General features: G+C 43.7%; 1 protein-coding gene across 1 annotated transcript in view; it reads right to left on the reverse strand.

The window, feature by feature from the left end:
- The window catches only part of MYBBP1A (MYB binding protein 1a), an 85,817-nt gene that overhangs the window by 45,291 nt on the left and 17,331 nt on the right, over positions 1 to 23,195 (reverse strand). Inside the window, exons 8-13 of the mRNA XM_077482360.1 lie at positions 22,521 to 22,638; positions 21,093 to 21,382; positions 20,824 to 20,934; positions 20,532 to 20,657; positions 18,405 to 18,611; positions 2,250 to 2,364 (exon numbers count right to left, since the gene is read on the reverse strand). Of these exons, the coding sequence (XP_077338486.1) occupies positions 2,250 to 2,364; positions 18,405 to 18,611; positions 20,532 to 20,657; positions 20,824 to 20,934; positions 21,093 to 21,382; positions 22,521 to 22,638 (967 nt within the window). The remainder of the gene's footprint in view (positions 1 to 2,249; positions 2,365 to 18,404; positions 18,612 to 20,531; positions 20,658 to 20,823; positions 20,935 to 21,092; positions 21,383 to 22,520; positions 22,639 to 23,195) is intronic.

Below are 23,195 nucleotides of genomic sequence, written 5' to 3' on the forward strand. Positions count from 1 at the left end.
AAAATCTAAATGGGCAACACTAGCATAAAAATTGTTTTAACTGAGCTTCTCTTATCTTATTATGCTTCATAGTTCCTGTATTTATATAGTGGGGAAATATTAAAGCAAACACATAATTCTTCCAAGGCTGAGAAAGGAAATGATTTATCTGGTAACAGACACCAACAGGAGTGAGTGCTTACTCCCCTCCACTTTTATGCCATCCTGATCTGTCACTGTAGCTTTCAAAAAAGTAATATGGTAGGGATCCTCCCACAACCCTAGACTGGCACTTATGCTGCATCCACCTAACTATAAAAGTCTTAAAAAAAATAAATACAAAAATCCTTAACTTCTATTATAAGAAAACTGTGTGGTTGATTTACTAAAACAGAGCGCAAAATCTGGTGCTGCTCTGAATAGAAACTAATCAGAATCCATTTTTTTTGTCAAGGCTTAATTAAACAAGATGAAAGTTAAAGTGGACGTAAACTCCCACATATAATGTTTAACTATAGGTAAGCCTATAATAAGGCTTACCTATAGGTACAATAAACATCTCCTGAACATGCACCGTTTAGGAGATGTTTACTTTACATGCAGCCAGTGACATCACCACGGGAGGGCCGTCATCGCCGGCTCGGCCATTCAAATCGCCAAAGCCCACAAACCCGGAAAGACGACTGGGTGAAGACAGAAGTGTAGAAAAAAAAAAAAAAAAAAAAAAAATGATCAACACTTCGGCTGTTACTCTTAAAGTTTCTTCAGTTTCAGCCTATAAGGCCTTAGTCATTATGACTAAGGCCTTATAGGCTGAAACGCATCAACTGACTTAATCTTTGTTTGTTCACTGTGACTATTCAATAAAGTTAAGACATTTTACAAGCAACAACCGGCGTGCGGATAATTTTTTCTACATTACTCTACACAGCCAGCAACTGTGGGTCGAGTACCTGCTATCTATGTGGTATATGGGTAGTAGCAATGACTTTTCTGTTTATATTGAAGATGAAAGTGCCTTCAGTGGTGACAGTGCGCCGCTGGGGGGGCTTTGTTTCAGCAAAGTCTGTCATAATGTGCCAGTATGCGATGCCCAGTGCCTTTTTTTTGTATGCGATTTACTACGGCTTTAAAAGACAATTTGCTACCATGCCAAAGTTAAGCATTCTGCAGTTTTAGTAAATCAAACCCCAAGTGTAATTTCTGTCTGCTGCTGATTTCCTCTATGAATCACTAACAATGACAAGTTTTCCTGACACCAAAGATAAAAGAAGCGACAGCAGACGGACCTCCAGCTTATTGACAGCCTTCTCTGTGTGGGGGGTGTGTGGGGGTGTTATCCATTCCCTCCAATCAGATTTCATCACTGAGCTCTGCAAAGTAATTTTATCTCTCTGACCCCTTTTTCTGACAGCTCAGTCAAACTTTAGACATTCTGGACTTTAAACGGATGTAGAGAAAAAAAAAGACTGCAGATAAACAGGTACAACTTATGTAGGCGGATTTGTTTAATCTCTATCACCTGGGGCCAGAAACGTCACTGGCTATATGTAAGGCTTTACAACCACTTTAATTTTGCCAATGCAGCTCTCTTCCTGAGTAACAGACCAAGTTAGCACTCCAGGTCTGTGCGCTAATATTAGTTCAAGGACCAGATAATATATTCAAAATGATCAGCATGACAACCAGTCAAACTGTTTTTAGCGCTTCAGTAATGGCGGCCTACTTATCTGAGGAATTCTCATCGGGAAGAGAACTAAAATGTGCCCATTCTACTCATACAAATATACACACACACACACACACACTGTAGCATCATCTAGGTCTAGTGTCAACTAAACTACCAGTATGTTTTTGGATTGTGATAGAAAAGAAAAGCACTGCTAGTAAACCTAACAAACAGAGGTAGAACAAAAATGACCCCTTCCGTCTAATGAGAGTTTATATCTCACCAACCCCTGAGACTTGGTTCACATAGGGGTGACTTAGCCACCTGACAAGTGGCATTCTGTTCTGTGCTATGGAACCGTTCTAATAGGAACGACTCAAGTCGGTCCGACTTAGAAAAAGGGACTTAGGGACGACTTTTTGCAAGCCGCCGCTGAAGTCGTGTGCAGGTCGCCTTACAGAGTCGCTCTGCAAGTCGTGCGGCCCCTGTGTGAACCGGCTCTAAGACATGGTGAAGCTAGTAGTGAGGAAAACAGTCAATACAATTTATTTTGCCAGCACAGTATCTCTCAGATGGCATGTTTTAGCAGATTACATTTTACCTTAAAAAGATGAATTCCTACTAGCAGCAACAACTGTTGATAGGCAGATAGCTCCATGCTATTTGATTTCTTGGTTGCTTGCTTCTTTTGCAGGTCTTCGACATATTGAAGCATTCTGCATAGAGAAACAAATCCGACAAGATGGATCAACTAAATGTAAAATACTAATATTTAAATGTACAATCTGGTCACCTAAAAGTTCAATATGCTGTTTTACAATACAAGAAAGTTTTTCTTACAAATAAATTAAAGGTCGGTTGTGTTACTAAAACACGTAGGTCAGGGGTTGACAAATTTGCTTGGAATCTAGGAGCCAGGTCCGTGACGGCGATCTGGACCTGTCCCTGGCCTGACATGGAGACGAGTGAGGGGAAGATAGCCCCCAGCCCCCCACCTGTCTCCAAGTCATTGCCCATAGCTCTTAGAGGGACATTTTTAAATTGCATTTTAGTGTAAATATGAGATGTGAGGTCTCTCTGACCCCAGATCTCATATATAAAAAAGAGGACCTGTCATGCTTTTTTCTATTACAAGGGATTTATACATTCCTTGTAATAGGAATAAAAGTGACACACATTTTTTTTTTTTAAAAGAACAGTGAAAAAAATAAAAATAAAAGTTAAAATAAGAAAAAAAAATGTTTTAAATGCGCCCTGTCTCGCCAAGCTTGCGTGCAGAAGCGAACACATATATGAAAGCGGTGTTCAAACCACACATGTGAGGTATCGCTGCGATCGGTAGAGTAAGAGCAATAATTCTAGCCCCAGACCTCCTCTGTAACTCAAAACGTGCAACCTATAGAATTTTTTAAACGTCGCCTATGGAGATTTTAAAGGGTAAAAGTTTGTCGCCATTCCATGAGCGGGCGCAATTTTGAAGCGTGACATGTTGGGTATCGATTTACTCGGCGTAACATTATCTTTCACAATATAAAAAAAAAAAAAATTGGGCTAACTTTACTGTTTTTTTTTTATTAAATAAAAATTTTTCCCCAAAAAAAGTGCGCTTGTAAGTCCGCTGTGCAAATACGGTGTGACAGACAGTATTGCAACGACCACCATTTTACTCTCTAGGGTGTTAGAATAAATAATAAAAAAATATATATATATATATATATAATTTTTTTTTAATTTTTATTTTTTTTGTTTAGGGGTTCTAAGTAAAGGGATGGAGAAAGATTGGCAGGCAATCCCATTAGCATTGTTGGTTGTAATTCCAACGGCCACCACAAGAGGGCGCCAGATTCCAGAAGGAACCATAGGATCACAGAAGGCCTCAAAGCCGGGGGCTCAATTACCGGCCGCCTGCGGCGCGGCCCGACGCGATCGCGCCGGGGGGGGGGGGGTCCACGGAGACGGGATACCCCCAGCTATGCTGCCCCAGGCGCAAGGTCGCTGAGTCTAGTCGCCAATGCGACCTGGCGACCGGGTTTTGTCGAGCACTGACGTATGTACTCTGTCATCTAAACATTGGTAGCTTCCAAAATTTCCACGAGCGATTAAATATTAACAGTGCATGATTTCCAATGTTTTCTTCCAGAATGAAAGCCAACAAAAATAGTATTTTTACGTCATATTTGCCTGTAAAATCCTTTTCTTTGAGTACATCATGGGACGCAGAGTTAAGACTCATACACACTGTGTGATTGTTGACAAACTGCTGTCCTAAAATCTTACCGTTTGTATTAGGGTTACTAATACTTTTTTCAAGTACTCACCGATACCTTTCTTTTATTGTCATGTGTCAGTTTTCAGCGCACAATACAGATTAGGTGGCACTGATATGCAGCACTGACAGATGGATGGACAGGTGGCTGGCACTGACAGGCATTGGACACTAATAGGTGGCATCCATGGGCACCGATGGGCAGGTACTGAATTGCCATGAAAGGAAAGGCTGTGTGCAACGCCCATCTTCATCGTCACGATACTGATACTAGTATCAGTATTGGGACAACCCTAGTTAGAAGGCTCCTTTTGACAATTGTTGTCCAACATTCGGCCAACAACTGTTAGATGACAGGCTGGTAAATAGTCGGACAACGGTTTGACATCAGATTTTCAAATGGTCAGTACACAAATCTGTTACACAAAATTCGAAAGTACAAACACACATGCTCTGACTCAAAAAATATGAAATTGGCAGAAGAGGCCCAAAGGGTGGCGTCAAGAGCTGAAATTCCTCATAGTACGTCACTACATTTGCATTTGTGGCACGACAATTGTGTACAGTTAGGATCTTGACTTGCATACTGGCACACACCCTTTTGACAAAAATCAGACGCTTGGTTGGCCAACAATCGTAATGTGTGTACGAGGCTTTAGGCTAATATTCATTGAGAGGAGGGAGACACTGCAAAATAGCCATCAGACCTTATACAGCAATCTGGAGTACACTGCGGCCGAAAGCCGAATCCTCGGCTGCTCGAACATCAACTTGATAACATTTTGTGACCGTATGTACTGTAGACCAGGTTGCAGCCTTACGAATCTGAGCCAAAGATACCTGATGGTGAAAACCCCAGGAGGTTCCTACACCCCTGGTAGAATGAGCTCTCACCCCAAGACCCCTTTCACACTGGGGCGCTTTGCAGGTGCTATAATGCTAAAAATAGTGACTGCAAAGAGTCCTGAAAGAGCCGCTGTTTCTCCAATGTGAAAGCCCGAGGACTTTCACACTGGAGCAGTGCACTGGCAGGACGATAAAAAAAAGTCCATCTTTGGAGCGGTGTATACACCGCTCCTGCCCACTGAAATCAATGGGGCAGCATGACTATACCACTGGCGCTGCTGCAGTGGTTTCAACCCTCTCAGTCACTAAGGGGGGGCGGTATGGGTAAAAGTGCCCCGCTAGTGGCCGAATAGCGTCGCAAAACTGACAGTAAAGTGCCGCTAAAAATAGCAGTGCTTTACCGCCGACGCACCCACTGCCCCAGTGTGAAAGGGGCCTTAAGGGAGGAGCTTTATGTTTCAGACCATAGGCCCGTATGACCAATTGACAGACCCAAATGGCAATGGAACCTACCTGTCCCTTCTTGGTTCCTTTTGGCAAGACAAAGTGAAAAAAGAAAAAAAAAAAAAAAAGTCAGATCGTCGGTTTTCCGCAGATCTAGACAAATAAACCTTGACTACCAGGACAACGTCCAAAGAATGCAGTCTCCCTTTCACCCAACGATGCGGACAGAAAAAAGGAAGGCAAAATATCATCCTAATTTAAATGAAAGGCCAACATTACTTTTGCAAAAAGGGTGGAACAGGTCATGGTGGAGGATCAAGTACGGTTCCCTGCATGAAAGGGCCACCAACTCCAAAACCCTTCTGGCCAAGGCGATAGCCATCAGGAAGGCTAGCTTGTGTAATAGCAAGTCTAATGGAATTTCCTTGATAGGTTCAAATGGTTGCTTCTGTAACACAAACAGCACCAAGTTCAAGTCCCAAGAACAGGCTCCCTGCATAAAGGTTTGGACCAGTGAATGGGAGGCTAAAGGCCTTTGGAAGAATACTGATAGGGCCAAAACTTGACCTCGGATTGGCTTCGAATACAATTTGATTTCCACAGCTGACTGTAGAAAAGAGAATTCTCCCAATCATATATTTCCAAGGATGCCATTTTTGGCTTTATACCAAGCGATATAAGTCTACCAGATCTTATGATAGATCTTCCTAGTGACAGCTTTTCTAGCATTCACTAGGGTAGACACCACTGGTCCCGATTGGATTCAATAGCCATGCCATCAACATTAGAGACTGTAAATTAGGGTGGAATTAAGGACCTTGAGACAGTAGATCGGGGCACCATGGAAAGGTCCATGGCCCATCTATTATCAGTCTCATAATCTCTAAGGAACCAGAGCCTTCTGGGCCAGGCTGGTGCCACCAGAATGACTGGAACTCCCTCTCTCTGAATCATGCACAAAAAATATCAGAGGGAAAGCATAAGCCAGGGAGTACTGGCTCCATGGAACCACCAGAGCATATGCTCCGATTGCCTGAGGATCTCTTGTTTGTGACACAAACTGCTGTAGCTTGTTGAGCCTGGATGCCAGTAGGTCAACCCCTGGCCCTCCCCAACATTGGCAAATTTCCTGGAACATGCCTGGGTGTAAAGGACCATTCCCCCTGGGCAGATCTGCTGGTGGCTGAGAATCTGCCTTCCAGGTCTCTACTCCTGATATACGGACTACCGATATAAATCATGTCCCTCTGCCCAGAGTAGTATGTGGTTCCCCTCCTTCAGAGCTGAACGACTCCTAGTACCGCCTTGGTGGATTATATAGGCCACTGCCGTGGCACTGTCGGACTCAATACTGATAGGGCAGTCCTGAAGCTCCACTGACCATGACTGCCCGTAAATTCCAGGACATCGATGGGCAGGATCTGTTCTGTCCCTGACCAATTCCCTTGAGCTGTGAGCCCCTCTAGGGTCGCTCCCCAGCCTGAGAGACTGGCACCTGTAGTCAGTACTCTCCAAGTTAACGGGAGGAAGGATCTCCCTTTTGTAGGTTCTGATCCTGCAACCACTAGTTTAGGCTTAAGCATGGCCGTGGAGATAAGAACATTGTGTTGAGGAATCAAATGTACATAATGATAATCAGAAAATGTCTATTTGCTTATGTGTATACATGTTCCCATACTCCTTACTTATTATGTAGTATACAGATTGACCCTGTTCTGCGGAGCCAAGATGGCGTCTACCCCCCACATCCCACGCGTGCAGAAGAATGTATTCGAGATAACAGAACCAGCTTCAACCAAGCTTCAAGCATCAAGTTTCTTCATCTTTTTATATTGTAACCAATAAGATGTACCAATTAGACTGACATAGTAATGACGTATATTTCTGTATAAAATATTAACACCGCCCATGAATAAATCAGTATTTAGAAGTAGCCTGAACTGAACATATCTCAGAGAGTGTTTACTTCTAATGTGCATGCACATTTATACTTTTAATTAGGAATAGCAGCAGATAACCAAGAACTAATTTATAGTTCTCATCCATCACAACTGGCGCCCGTGTGTGGGGCGGCTTTCAGGCTTCAATCGAAGGGAGACCGCATTCCAGGACTGAACGGCTGGCCAGATCAGAGAAGGGGGTTAAGCGCGCAGCCCTAACAGTACGGTAAGCATATTTATCCTTACCATTTGTACGACTTCTCTGATTGGGCCCGTTGATTTTGTCTTGTTGGCTCCTTTTGATTGTTCAAAGAGGCAGGTAACTTATTTCTCGCCTGAAGCTGTTTTAACGAACCTGCTAATGGTTTTCTGCTGACTATTATCTGTTCAGTGTCTGTCATTCTGAAGAATTGCAAATTTAGCAGACTGAAAGTTCAGCTGCAGGCGTGTGTCCATCCTCACCCCTAGATTGTGTCTCTGGTGGTGGGGTGGAATTCTGCAGGCATTTATAGACGGGGTTACTCGAGGTTGGCTGTGTAGGACCTCTGAGGGTTAATCTCAAACTGTGAATTAGGGCAGTTTGAAAGAAGGCTTGCGGATGTGGCAGCCTTGCAACCGTCTATGAATGTCCTGCTCGGGAAAGCGTTCCTGAGGGTTTAGCTCAAACTGTGAATGAGGGCAGTTTGAAAGAAGGCTAGCTGGAATTTGGCAGTCTTGTGACTCAGGTGAGCTCTTCCCGAGAGCTATCTTTGCAGTTCAAAGAGTGTCAGGGGTAATGTCCTGTACTGAGTGTGTTTGTGGTTTACTGTTCGCTATACACGAGAGGGGTTGGGGATTGGTGAAGGTGATAGAAGGTGGCTACCTGAAGGATCAGTTGGGCCATAAGCCACTGCTCCCCACCACCCCTGACCTCCTAGTTTTGAGATTAAATGTACATTATCCAGTGAAAGGGGGGTTTGGGCAGACCCTCGAAGAGATAGAACAGAGAGCCACGCAGGAGGGTTATCAAGCTATCAGTTGTCCTCACTCCCCCCTCAAACCGTCGGCCGAGACTGCTGTAGAAGAGCAGAACAGAGTAAAAGACAGTGGTTACGTGTTGGGAGGCCCACAGAGGGGAGGGGGAGATGGGTCAGAAGAACACTAAGCCGGAGAAAGGAATGCTAGCTTGTGATATTGTGAAGGGGAGGGAGGGCAGTGAAGCAGTTAAAAGGTTGTCCAAGATAGCGAAGGTTTGTGGTTTAAAAAACTGTGCTGCTAGACTACAAGCAGAGGAATGGCGTGTGCTGATAAGAGAACAAAGGGGCACTCTGTGTGATAACGGCTTATTGGATGTGGCAGAAGCATGGTACCGGACGGCAAAAACATTGCACAAAGAAGGTTGGATAGAAGAGGAAATCAAGAAAGATGCAAATTGTAATATGTATGTTTACCACAGAGTTGATAATGCGGCTGTACCGCCCCCATATACAAAAAACTGGAACGAAAGCGGGGAGGGACAATCCTGCTATCCGCCTAACGCCCGCCCCCTTCTCACCACCCCAACCCGAGCACAGCCCAGTGCACTTCCTGCCGGCAGCCATCTTGGTACACCCAAGCCCACGCTTCAAGCACAGCCCAGTGCACTTCCTGCCGGCGGCCATCTTGGTACACCCAAGCCCACACTTCAGGCACAGCCCAGTGCACTTCCTGCCGGCGGCCATCTTGGTACACCCAAGCCCACACTTCAGGCACAGCCCTGTGCACTTCCTGCCGGCGGCAATCTTGGTACACCCAATATGCCCAGCCATGGCCTATACCCAGTTCTTCCTGTTTTAAACCAGGATGGTTCCTACCACACACCTGTCTTCCCTAATATGGAAGCACTACCTTCACAGGCCGGATATGTTAATGATGAAGAAGCGTGCGAGTGGGAAGACCAACAACAGGCACCAAGGCCACCTGCTGATTTAACCCCTAATCCGGCTCCGGACTCACAGTTCCGGGAGGATCTCAAACGTATGCTGACAACCATAAAGAACAGTGCCCCTTCCCTGCCCCAACACCAGTCTCGGTTACCAGAAGGGGCACCGGTAATGTATGTCGCTTTTACTCCATCACAAGCAGCAACCTTAGTGACAAGTCTGCCTGACCCAGAGAAACAGCCAATGCTCTTCTACCGCAGGATAGTGCAGATACAAGAAACTTACTCAGCTGCCTGGAGAGACTTGATCAGCCTATGCCAAATTAAAGCAGGACATGTCTTTTGGCCAGTCATGCAGACAGCCTTCAATGATGCCTGCCTGGCAAGTGCCACTTCTTATACCTCAGGCTTGGAGTTCTGTGCACAACTCCGCGACTGGGCAAAGGAGAAATTGGCAGATCAGACCACCACAATCCAAGATATTGCCCAAGATAAAGGGGAGTCTGTGGAGAAGTATCATGCTAGACTCATACAGGCCTTTGAACATCTGGGCTTCTCCCTCTATGAAAAGACACACACACACATGTTATCATCTGCTTTTGTCTCAGGACTCAGAGAGGATATCAGAAAAAGCCTGATGGTGGCCCACCCTAAATAACGCTCAATGAAAATGTCCAATTTACTGTTGGTGGCCAGAGGGATAGAAAACCAAAAAGGAAAAAAACCAACGCCCCTCATGGTAACACAAAACGAAGATCCTGCCTACACTCGTCCACCACCACTGCCCAATACCAGGGAAAAGATCATCTGTTACAACTGTGGGAAGCGGGGTCACATCAGAAGAGTATGCAGAGCCCCAAGACATCTGAGACATGACAGGGATCCCCGCGAAGGGCAACGTGGACATGGACCTTCACCACCACGCCCCAACTCATGCTAGGAAATGAGAAAACCCGTGTCACCCCTTATGACAGTGTCCTCAAATGAGACTGGGGGACCCCTAGAAAAGGTCACGTTACCTATACAAGGAAAACCTACCACTTGTCTCATTGACATGAGTGCAGCCAGGAGTGTGTTGAGGGCTGAGGACCTGCCTGATAATTCTTTCCTTTCCACTATTGATGTTTCCTGTGTGGGAGTGGATGGGGTGCCCCGCTCCAGTCCACTCACTGAGCCTCTCCAAGTGAGGACATTTCCTGATTTGCTTACCAGATTTGTGGTGTCCTCTACATGTCCCTTGAATCTACAAGGAGCTGATGTGCTGTCCAGACTACAGGCGTCAATCATTTTCACACCTATAGGGGGGTGAAGTTACATACTCCCCTATCCTTGGAAGACTCATCTGCTTTGTATTCTCTGCCTCTCCTGATGACACTTCATGAAGCAATAACTCCAAGTTCAATACCACAGGAAGTACTTGACAGAACTCCTGCGTGTCTATGGTCCACAGGCCCGGAAGACATTGGTCACTTAAAAGTGCCACCAGTTTCAGTCAAGCTCAAAGAGGGCGCATCATTGCCCGGAAACCACAATACCCACTTAAGTTGGCGCAATCAGAAGCTATCTCGAAACATGTAGCTGCCTTGGTCCAGAATGGGGCCTTGATCCCCTGTACCTCACCATGTAATACACCTCTTTTTCCCACTGCCACAAGGCCAGAAGCCCCTTCATTCCTTCCTTGGACTAATTTCCTATTGCAGAGCATGGATTCCAGAACTCTCCCTACTGATGCAAGTTTTGTATGATGCCCTGAAATCAGACCCCTTCCAGATGTCTCCTGAAGCAATATCCAACTTTGAGGCCTTCAAGCACACCATCTCTGGCGCTAGGGCTCCCAGACTACGACAAAACGTTCAAGCCCTTTGCATCCGAACATCTGGGACATGCTACAGGTGTACTCGCCCAATCACACGGCATCTGCCTACGCCCTATAGGATATTATTCCTGTCGGCTGGATGCGATAGCAAGAGGAGGCCCATCGTGTCTGCGAGCTGTCTTTGCTGCACAAGCCTTGTTTGACAAAACTTTGGACTTGGCTCTCGGACTCTGCCTCGTTCTGCTTGCTCCCCATGACATTGCTCCCATACTCCACCAAGATCCAGCCGAAACATCTGTCCATTGCCAGACACTTGAGACTCCTGTGTTTCTACCTTCTAGACAGCATTACTCTATTACGTTGTCAAACACCGAAACCTACCACCCTTCTTCCACTTCTCGAGGGGGGTAAGGAGGAGGAGTCGAGTCTTGACTTGTCACCCCATAACTGCATCGAACGAATGCGGCTGGAAACCACGCATCTCCCCACTGTGAGTGAAATACCCCTGCAGGATCCAGGTCACCACTGAAAACTCGGTTCTCCAAACTGAAACCTTACCGCCGGTGATGTCTGCACAGGTGGCAGAGCTGCAAACACTTACTACAGCATGTAAATTGGCAGAGGGAAAAAGAGCCAACATTCATACGGACTCAAGATATGCTTTCAGCATTGCCCATGATTTTGGTGTTATCTGGAAGGACAGAGGGTTCCTGACGGCTGCAGGAACACCTGTGAAACATAGCTCAGCCATCAAGGACTTGATGGACGCCCTGCTTCTCCCAACCCAAGTGACTATTCTAAAGTAAAGCACACGACAAACTAAACTCGAAGGAAGCTCGAGGCAATCTAGCCGATTCAGCTGCCAAACAGACAGCCAGTGTTCCACGGGAAGTGGACAGCAGGGTGGTAGAAGAAGACCACTCCATGCTTATCCTACAGACTCTCCCAGTGGACAGAGTTTATCTGAAATAATTACAGGAAGTAGCAAGTCCGGATGAGAAGGAAAGCTGGAAACGGAGAGGAGGAACTCTCAGAGATGGACTATTCGAGTTCAACAAGAAGCCTTGTCTACCCAGGAGTATGTACCCAGCCATGGTGCAATGGGCAAATGGAACTGCCCACTTGACAAAGACTCTTATGAACTTATGAGTTACTACATTGACCAACAACTTCTGCAGATCATGCACTATCTGCGACAAATGTAACCCAGAATGTACAGAAAAGGCACAGAAGAAGCACCTGGCAAAAGCTCTATACCCCTTCCAGAGGATACAAATTGATCACTCCCAAATGTCAAAGGAGTGACAGATTCGAATACGCCCCCTAGTGGAGGTGGACATGACTGCCAGGACCACAGCTAAGGAACTACTGAGTGAGATAGTATGTAGATTTGAGGTCCCAGAGGTGATAGAGAGCGATCAGGCCCAGCCTTCACAGCAACCCTTACAAAAGATTAGGGCAGCACTGGGGGTTCAGTTGGCTCTACACACCCCTTACCACCCTCAAAGTAGCGGGAAGGTAGAAAGGATGAATGGTACACTAAAAAACAGGATGTTAAAGATGGCCCAAGAGACTAACATGAGTTGGCCAGACAGTTTGCCCATTGCCCTGTTCAGTGTCAGACACACACCCCGGGGGAAACATGCCCTATCCCCTTATGAAATTTTGTTTGGATCAGCCCCTAGACTTGGTTGTTATTTTCCACAACAGTTACAGTTGCAATCTGATGTGTTAACTAGCTATGTCACACGTTTGTCCAGGGAATTAACCAATATCCATTCTCGAGTATTTTCCTCCATTCCAGATCCAGAGGCAGACTCGGGGACGCACAGTCTTCAGCCAGGAGACTGGGTGTTAGTAAAGAAATTCTCAAGGAAAAACTCACTTGATCCAAGATATGATGGACCATTTCAGGTGCTGCTGACCACAGCTACATCAGTCAAGCTAGAAGGGAAAAGCACCTGGATACACGCCTCTCACTGCAAGAAAGCCCCATCTCCTGAAGATAAGACTCTGCCTGCACCACAATGACCGTGTTGTATATCCTTTTCCTAATAAGTTTAATTAAAGCTCAGCAGATAGTTATAACCAAAACAGGTACTCAACAGGCAGCCATCACAAAAACGAATGGCATCACCACATTTTGGTACAATTCATCCAACACACAAGTGGTTGCGTTTACCTTTGATTTCTGTAGTATAATACCCAGATATTGCAACAGGTATGGAACAGGTTGGCCAAAGCGGGCTTGCATGGCGATCAGCTCAGATCAGATATACATATGTATAACGGATGATTTTTGGGGGCAAAACTGTGATTATTGGGAATCAGTGGGGTGGAGTACTGGAGCAGGCTGGGGGTATCAACCACAGAGCGCTTTAAGAAAGAAAGATCACATGGGCAAACCCCTCATTAAACGTATGTCTATATGGAAGTCAGGGTGTAGTGATGACGGAGAGAGACTCGTTTTAAACATTGAGAATCCCACCCCTGGTGATGCAGGACTTTACTGGTTGGGCAGGTACCCATCAAAAGGTGTTCCTATAGCAAAGTTTTACCTAAAAGACATGTATAACGTATCAAAATCAATAACGAATCCCCTCAAACCTTCCACCATTGCTATAAAAGACATGATAGCGATGGCAAACCCAACCTTTGAAGAGACAATGGCAGCTGAAACTGGGTTCTCTGACACTAATCTGTGGCTTGAGTGGATGAGATTCAGTGCAAACCAACATAACAGAAGCAATTGCTATGTTTGTGGTAGTGCTAGGCCACATTTGGGGACAGTCCCTCTCCAGATCCCACAAGACAGTGAGGAATGTTTCCTTAGCCTGTTCACCAATACCTCCACCAATCACTCTGCGTGTGAAATGTGGAAAAAGGAGTATCCTATAGTTACCAAAACCCCGAAGCCTGGAGAGGGCATCACCATATATCCCGGGAATTACACCTGTTACTCTAATTACCAGGGTAAGGGAAGGTTCTTGGGTAATTTCACCAAAGGATACTGCTCTACCTACAGTGAGGTCCCGGGGAAGTTAACACAGAACCAAATCCAGTCACTTGGTGATGTGTATTGGATTTGTGGGGACCTAAAAATCAGGACCAGATTGGAGGGAACCTGGACAGGTGAATGTGCCCTTGCAAAGGTCATTATGCCCCTCCATATCCTAGCAGAAGATACCCCTGATACATACACTGACCCAGCACACAGTCAGAGGAGGAAGCGAGCAGCTCTCTCTCCGGAAGCTTTGACCCTCATGTGTACGTAGACGCTATAGGGGTCCCAAGGGGGGTCCCTGATGAATTCAAATCCAGGGATCAGGTAAAAGTTGGTTTTGAGTCTTTGATCCCCATAAAAAATGTGAATAAGAATGTAGATTGGATCAATTACATAAACTATAACCAACAAAGATACGTGAATTACACTAAAGAGGCCCTCCAGGGAATTGCTGACCAGTTACCCCCCCACTTCCTACATGACATTTCAGAACCGGGTGGCCTTAGACATGCTGTTAGCTGAGAAAGGAAGTTCTGTAAAATGATAGAAAAAACGGGAACCTGTTGCACCTACATTCCTGATAATACCGGCCCAAATGGTAAAGTAACTTTAGCTATAAAGAAATTAGAGGATCTGTCATTGGAACTGAAGAAGAACTCCGGTATTACAGACCCATGGGATCAATATTTTAGCTGGATGAGTGGGTGGCAGAAGGTGCTCGCCCAGATAGGGGTAACGGTACTAATAATCCTGGTTCTTTTAGCCCTGATTGTATGCTGTATTCTACCTTTCGTAAAGAAGTTAATGGGCAAGGCTGTAGACAACAGCACACCTACATTTCTCCACCAAGAAGAAGAGGACCCTCTTATGATGGAGGGTGACAAACCCTTCACTCCTCTACAGTCACTCCCTGTCCATAATCTCACAGTCCTCTAGGGTTATAGGGATAGATAGCACCTGATTGCTCTTCTCCAGCTGTATCGAGGGGGGTAGTGAACTAGTTGCTGCCCAACTCTATATACAGCTTAAAAAGAGTTGCTGAGGAGAATGGGCCAGGTGAGGAGGACCTTTAGATGAGGGACAGAAGAAAATAGCCATTTTAGGGGGGACTGTTGAGGAATCAAATGTACATAATGATAATCAGAAAATGTCTATTTGCTTATGTGTATACATGTTCCCATACTCCTTACTTATTATGTAGTATACAGATTGACCCTGTTCTGCGGAGCCAAGATGGCGTCTACCCCCCACATCCCACGCGTGCAGAAGAATGTATTCGAGATAACAGAACCAGCTTCAACCAAGCTTCAAGCATCAAGTTTCTTCATCTTTTTATATTGTAACCAATAAGATGTACCAATTAGACTGACATAGTAATGACGTATATTTCTGTATAAAATATTAACACCGCCCATGAATAAATCAGTATTTAGAAGTAGCCTGAACTGAACATATCTCAGAGAGTGTTTACTTCTAATGTGCATGCACATTTATACTTTTAATTAGGAATAGCAGCAGATAACCAAGAACTAATTTATAGTTCTCATCCATCACAATTGGATAATCCAGGGCTTGTCCTCTCCTTTTCCAAGCCAACAAGATGTCTTGTTGTAAAGGCCTGGAATGGAACTGGGCATAGGGCACTGTCTTGGAGGATACTATCCTTTCTAGAAGACTCATACAGGGACAAATGGAGGGTTGTCTGGTGCCCCTTATCTGACGCACCTGATCCTTCAGATGCTTGTGGGTGGCAAGAATACTCTTGCTTGGACCGTATCTAGGAGCAGACCAAAATACTTTAGACTTTGAGCTGGTCTCAAGGTTGACTTTTTGGTATTTATGATTCAGCCTAAAGCTTTCCAAATACCGCACTGTGCATGTTATGCTCTGTTCTAGAGCCTGTAGTGAGTGATCTCTGAGCACAAGATTCTCCAGATACCCAAGCACCAGGATCTCTTGGGCCCTTAAAAGACCCAGTGCTGGTGCTAGGACCTTTGTGAACACCCGGGGATCTGTAGCAAGTCCGAAGGGTAGAGCCACAAACTGAAAATTACGTTCCTCTACTGCAAATCACAGGAACCTCTGAGGAGGCTGAAAGATAGTTACGTGTAAATACGTGCCCTTTATATGGATGGAGGCTAGAAAGCCTCCCATCTGGAGTGATGCTATTACTGAGCGGACAGACTAAATCTGAAAGGAATGGATCAGCAGATACTGGTTCAGGGATCTTAGGACCAAAATGGGCCTTGTGTCCCCGTTTGGTTTTTGAACCGCAAATAGGTTCGAGTAAGGGCTGTGGGCAGTTCATCCTTAGTGATAAAGGGTGAAGCAGCAGCGTTCACTGTAGGCACAATCCCAGATAAGCGCAGCGGCTCAGATTGCCCAGATGCCTCTGGTCTTCAGGGGATACAACACTAGGGAAATGACTAGGTTCATCAGGTACTATTAATGACACAGGTATGCCCTTCCCTGTAGTGTTAGTCCTGCTCCTTTTTTGAAGACATTTGCTAGCCAGAAAAAGGGAGTACCTTGGCCATAGTATTAACACACCTCAGAAGGGAGACCCTTTAATAGGGCTCACTAAGTCCCTATGCAACAATCCTGCTAAGTACCTTTAGCCTGCCAAGCAACACCTGGTGACTCACGTGACCCAGGTAAGGAGAAATGAACTGCTGCAAATGCCTGGTTCAGAGCCTGCTCTGTGTCCCACAGCTGCCTTCTGGAAGTACCGCGTGCTTGGCATACACAACTTAAATAAGCTGGCTGTGCGCTGAAACATTCTGCGCATGTGTGCTCACGCACATGTGCAGTCTAGGCGAACGGGCGTGGCCATATTCGTGCACAACACAAATCTTCGTGCCCCCATATAAAGGCTAAGGCGCATGTGTGGCAAAGCCTCATGCATCATGGCTGTCAAACTACTGAGCCCAGCGGTGCTCTTGCACACACATGGCAAACCAAGGTGAAATGGCGCACCGTTATACGCCATCATACAGGTAAAAAAACAGCCAGATCCAAGCAAAAAAAGTACACCTTGCAAACACCCACAACTCCCCCGTATAGTCACCGCACACAGTGCCCAGCCTCTAGCTAGCTTGACTGATTTTAACAATCACTGGGACACCCCACAATAATAAACAGGGGTTTCACTTTCCTGTCCAGGCACAGGGCAGCTTAGAAACGAAGAGCCCAAACTTAACCCTTCATGGGGGGTTCCTGTCACTTGAGGACCTTCAAGGACTGGGTAACCTTTCCAGGTTTTAGGGTCCACTCCCTTGGACTTGTACAGGACCCTGCAGGAATGTCTTAGTGCTGTAGTGTCCAGGATTCCACTTCACAGGGTCCAGCGCCCGGAGTCCACATTACAGGCAAAACCTAGCAGGATTCTTGAGTCCTCTTTGCGAGGCTCGGGTACCATTTATCTAAGCCTGCATCAAATGGAGTCGATCTGTCAATCCCTTGATTCATTTAAGAACCATTTATGGGACTAGAGACATGGAGCTCACAGAGCTCAGACAACCGTGCCAAGTACTTCCTGTATGGAAGGGATTATATAGTGGATTACTTCCTGCCTAAAGACCTTTGGTCTACTAGCGTCCATTCACTTGGAGGTGAAGTATAACCCAACAGGTAATGAATATTAGCATAACTCTGTGTCCTACGATGTATGAAAAAGAAAAAACAAATACTTAAGTGTACTTTAAGTATAACTAAAGGCAAAAAAAAAAAAAAAAACAAGTTTTGAATAAAGTGCAGAGGGATTAGAACAGCTGTCGGTTTTTATTTCTCTGTGCCCCCATTAGAGAGATTCTCCTCATTTGTCCTGTTTACCATCATCATTGAAAGTCAAAGTAAAATTCCAAGTTTCCGCTGTGATTGGCCCTTTTTCCCTGTTCTGCGATCACCTGAGTCCAAAGGACTCGACGATCACAGAGCTCAGCGTGCAAGCAGCGCAATCACGGGAGGTGGTCTATTGACACCTTTCGGGTACTAGAAGCCTTTCCCTTTAGCTGTCATTTGGCTACAGCATGGGCGGAAAGTGGTTAATTTGCAATTTTCTCTCACCTGCAGTTTTGTTTATGGGACAGGTAGTGAAGGGAAATCTATGTAATGGGACACAGATGGCATTAAAAAAAAAAAAAAAAGCGACAGGGGTTAGTTATAACCCTCCCTCGCTCTATCTAAAAAGAAGAAGAAAAAAAGGTTTTGTATATAGTTCTACTTTAATGCCTGGTCAACATTCTGCTTATTGTACTGAGGAAAAGTTGGTAAAATAAAAAACAAACAAACAGTCTGTTCTATATCTATTTGGAATTTTTTTCTTCCATAAATTTTGCTTTCTAAGTTTATCTCTTACAACTATCACTACAAAAAAAAAAAAAAAAGCAAATAAATAAGTAGACATACCAAATGGTTATGAATTTTGATGAAAGCAAGCCTTAAATTGTAAAAAGAAACAATTACATAAACTAGCCTGTTCATTTTTCCCTTCAATGGTATCAATACTTTAATAACAGAATGAACCAGTTACAGTGCTTACCGATCCCAAGCTTCCCTTTCCTCTTTGTTGAATGGTTTAACCGCTTTAACAACTTTCTCACGTGACAGCAGCAAATTAGCATAGCGCACCATGCAATTAATCCAAAGGCTCCCATCTGCGGTAACTCCAACCACATGTCTCTCCTTTACAGTGTTATCTGCAGAACTTTCTCCAAGGGCAGGCATGTTGTTCAGATTAAGCAGCAAGCTGAAATGCAATCAGACACAAATGCATTCATTTTTCTACCTTCTTGGAATACTACTTACATTTCTGTAAAACCCGTTTTGGTAGAGCACAATTCTATTACTACTACAGCCCCAACCCAATAATATAACCCAATTACTAAAAAAAAAAAAAAAAAAAAAAAAAGGATGGAAACTTGATACAATACTAAACCATTTTGAAAAATGGAATTTTAATCAAAGGGGAAACCTCTGCATTTACAGACAAATGCTGCACGTAAGGACTTTATTTAGGCCCTGTTCTGTACTGCAGTGACCCTCATTTTACTGCACTGGGAAAATACAGGTCACCACAATTGTTTTCAGAGTGCCCTGTTCACAACACAATGCTGGCTCATGTGCAGTAATATCCAGTGCAATGCACACCAAATCAACATAAGTCTATTGAGAAAAATAAGCCTCTAATTTTTTTGCCCCTTTCAAGAACCTATATGGCAGACCACCTACAGGGGAATTAGAGTCTGTGCAGTGGAAAGCTGGCTAATGAGGGGTCTCAATGGTAGGGTTTATAGAAAAAGGCGTAAATCCTGTTATAAGCGCAAGCAATGGATGAACCCAATAGTGCCATTTGGCATGCCCCAACCTCCTCATCCGCTTTCTTAATATAGCTAGTGCTGTGACAATGATTGGGGCTGTTATGCTAGACATCCAGTTTGCCAATGTTACTCCAAAAACAAAATGTGTTAATTTCTCTCCGCCTGTTTCTTCCTTCACTCTCTCAACCCACAAACAGGGAAAAGGATGTGATGTCTGAGGAAACATGCAAAAACACACATAAAAATGCGTGTCAATGGAAGGCAATGACAATCCATTTTTTTTAGCCATTTCATGCATTTTAATGAATGTCTATGTGGGAACAGGAACTTCAAGTGGTTCTAAAGGCTCAAGATTTTCTATCTTTGTATCATGGTAAAAAACCTCTCTGCAGCAGTTATCACAGCCCCCGGAATTCTTACCTCAGCCCAATCCTCCAGCGATTGGCAGGAGAACCATGGCTCTCTAGGGATTGTCTCTCCTCATTGGCTGAGCCAAAGACTCCCACTGCTGTCAATCACAGTCAGTGAAACAATGAGGAGAGGGGGGCGGGCCAAGCCGTGTGTGTGCGCGTGCGTGCGCGTGCGCATGCCGAGTAGCGAGCCTGCCTGGGTGCCCCCACTGCAAGCTGCTTGCTCTGGGAGCACTAAGCAGGGTATCCAAAAAGAGGATTGGGGCTGCTCTATGCAAAACCACTGCACAGAGCAGGTGTGACACATTTATCATTTTAATGTAAATAAATCTTAAGCTTTAATATCGGTTTGTAAAAGGGATTCTTTTTTTTCTTTATTGTGCTATAAAATATTTTTTTTCCAGTAGATATTTTTTGGAACATGCCCTGCCTCTAAGGTTAAACATCAAATATAAAAGGAAAGGTAATGCTCTTCCCCTTAAGGGTTATAATCTACTGCAAAGACAGAAAGAACTAAAAGTGGTAAAACAAGAGATGAAAAAAGAAAAAAAAAAAATCTGCAATTGCAGAAAATGACAACAAATGGGTGGAATTATCTGGAGGGATATTGCACACTTTTGGGAATGGTCAAACAGTCCAATAAAAATAAAAAAAAATAAAAAATAAAAGGGTGGGGGGGAAGATTACTGGACTAAAAGAATATAAAGGCCTTCAACCTCCTAGAACAACAAGATGAAAGCTGATCCCTCATTGTTTGTGCTGAGGAATATAGTCCATTCGAAAAAGCAATAACTACCACTTTTGTGACTAAACTTTGAGGTGCATGACCCTGTACCACCAAAGGTCTGCTGTGTCCCACCCCCGAATATTTTGTGAAAAAGTTGCAATCCAAATGAATACAAATAGCTTTGCAAAACCAAAATAAATTTCAATATAAACCTGAAAAATGCTTCAGCAATGTGTGCACGTATTTGATCATTCAGGGGTACTGATGGGTGTATCTCAGTTTCTGGAATGTCGGACACAGATTTCTTTGCTTCAAAAAATGCGTGGAATAAAATAAACCTACAGATTAAAAGCACAAGGAATTTTGTTAGCAGGATTCTAGTACACTGACAAATTTAAGCTTGCAGTCCACCTATCAGGAAATTACATAGAACGAAAACGCAAAAAAAAATAATAATAATAATAATGATTTGTCATTTGAAGTGGCAACAAACCAATATCTTACCGCGCAATATCCATAACTTGATCCTCATCTCGCTTTACTTGGGTATTGTCAATGATACTTGTAAGCCGAGGAATAATCCATTTTCTCAGGCGTAATACCACATTGTCAGTTCTTAAAAAAAAAAAAAAAAAAAAAAAAAAAAAAAAAGTGACAAATTTATGGTCATGGGGTTTCCCATACATCAATAAAAAAAAAAAATATATAAAACATTGTGACCAGCTGGTTCTGCTTCACAATTGCACACATATACACATCAATCCTTAACTCACGTCATCTCTTGCTCCTGTTTCTCCTTCTGACGCCTGGTACTAAAATCTTGGCAGGAATCAAGATCTGGACTAAGGAACATGTTCTTCAACCAATCAATGTATTTCTGCAAAGCAGATGGCTTTAAATGGCTAACCACCTTCCATGTGCTGGGAACCACTGGGTATCCTTGGTTTGTAAGCGACGAGAATCCAATAAGAACTTTAAGTTGCTTTTCTGCATCCTCACAGTTTTCCAAAAAGGCATCTACATAGGTGTTCATCTCAGGGGCAAACTTAAACCGGTCTATAGGCTATGTAAAAACAAATATATATATAGTACAACACAAACATTAAACATGACAACTTGACTGCAATTATAACTACCATAATATCTGTAGGTCCATTAGCAGGCCTGTACATATACCGCAAGTTAGCAGCTACATATTCACATATAAAGAAATATACTACAATGCAGACCCTTCAAAAAACAAAATTATGACTGTAATGCATATTCATTTGTAAGAAAAAAAAATAAAAAAATCATTGAGTATTTTTATTTTTTTATTTTAAATTGAATGTTTCCAGGCATGATGCACAACTTTCCTACAAGTTTTGCTTTACTGAATGAACCCCAAGGTATTGCTGGTATAAGGAAATTCAGTAGTATGCCAATTGCCTATAGTTATCTAAGAGCCTGTTTCTAAAGATATGCAAAGCCAATAAAGACCATCTAGTAAAGTACAGGCCTAGCAAGTAATAAAAGTGACCATACAAGACAACACAAGTGGTTCCCAACCTCAGCCTTCAAGTGCCCCCAAACAGGTCACATTTTCAAGATTTTCTTCACCTTACAAAACTGCTTTAAAAGGATTGGTATTATGACAGCTATTTTGGCCTGTTGGCATACTTGAGGAATGAGGCTGGCGGGGGGGGCGAGGGGAGTGCACTGCAGAGATGATTATGACAGGTCTGACATGTTCCTTAAAAACCCTTGTCCCAAACCAGGCCCAGTAGTTATAGCCTACTGAATACACGAACAGTGCTCAATTTTCTCTGTCACAATTGCACTAATACGGCTACAATCACATTAAGCCTACTGAATGAAATTTTGATAAATTGGCTACCTGGACGGGCAGCATAAGACCACCTTTATTTAACAAGCATCACTTGCAGACTAGGATCTGTGCCACTAGTGCAGAGGGCGCAAAAATGTCAACTAAAGCAGACAATATAGTATTCAAATAGGGAGTAAAGTGGTGTTTGACTATGTTTTACCAAGTGTCCTACTTCCGAAAAGCTTTGGCCTATGTTCATTTGGAAAATAATTCAATATCTAAAATATTTAACATGGGTGGTCTTCTATCCTTCAGACAAGGGTAATAATGATGCTACAAAATAAAAACAATACAAGAAAATTCAAGTCAGCCAGAGTTATCAAAAAGGCCTTACCTGAGTTGAGACGCAGTGATTTCCATAATGTACCATGACTTCACTTCTAAGAACAAGCTGCAATTGGCTTTTATTTAATAGAGGTAAAGAAGCACCCAGGAGCCTATAACACATGTAACTGAAAAGGAAAAAAAAAAAAATAATAAAAAAAAGGGGGTACAACTTTGACAAACCAAAACAAGCAGTGTGTTTAACCACTTAAGGACCGAGCCACTTTCTGAGATTTGGTGTTTACAAGTTAAAGGGGTTGTAAAACCTTGTGTTTTTTCACCTTTCACCTGAAAAAAAAAAACTTCTAGCAACAAACTTTTACCCTTAAAAATCTCCATAGGCGACATTTAGAAAATTCTACAGGTTGCATGTTTTGAGTTACAGGGAAGGTCCAGGGCTAGAATTATTGCTCTCGGTCCAACGATCATGGCAATATCTCACATGCGTGGTTTGAACACAGTTTTCATACGTGGGCACTACTCGGGTATGTATGTGTTTGCTTCTGCACGTGAGCTCGGCGGGACAGGGCGCGTTTAAAAAAATATTTTTTATTTTACCTTTTATTTTTACACTTTTTTTTTTTTTTTAATTAAATTGTGCCACTTTTATTCCTATTACAAGGAATGTAAACATCCCTTGCAATAGAAAAAAATATATATGACAGAACCACTTAAATATGAGATC

This window comes from Lithobates pipiens, unplaced genomic scaffold (genome assembly GCF_037356315.1).
Source record: "Lithobates pipiens isolate NorthernLeopardFrog02 unplaced genomic scaffold, aLitPip1_a1.2 Scaffold_16, whole genome shotgun sequence".
NCBI lineage: Eukaryota > Metazoa > Chordata > Amphibia > Anura > Ranidae > Lithobates > Lithobates pipiens.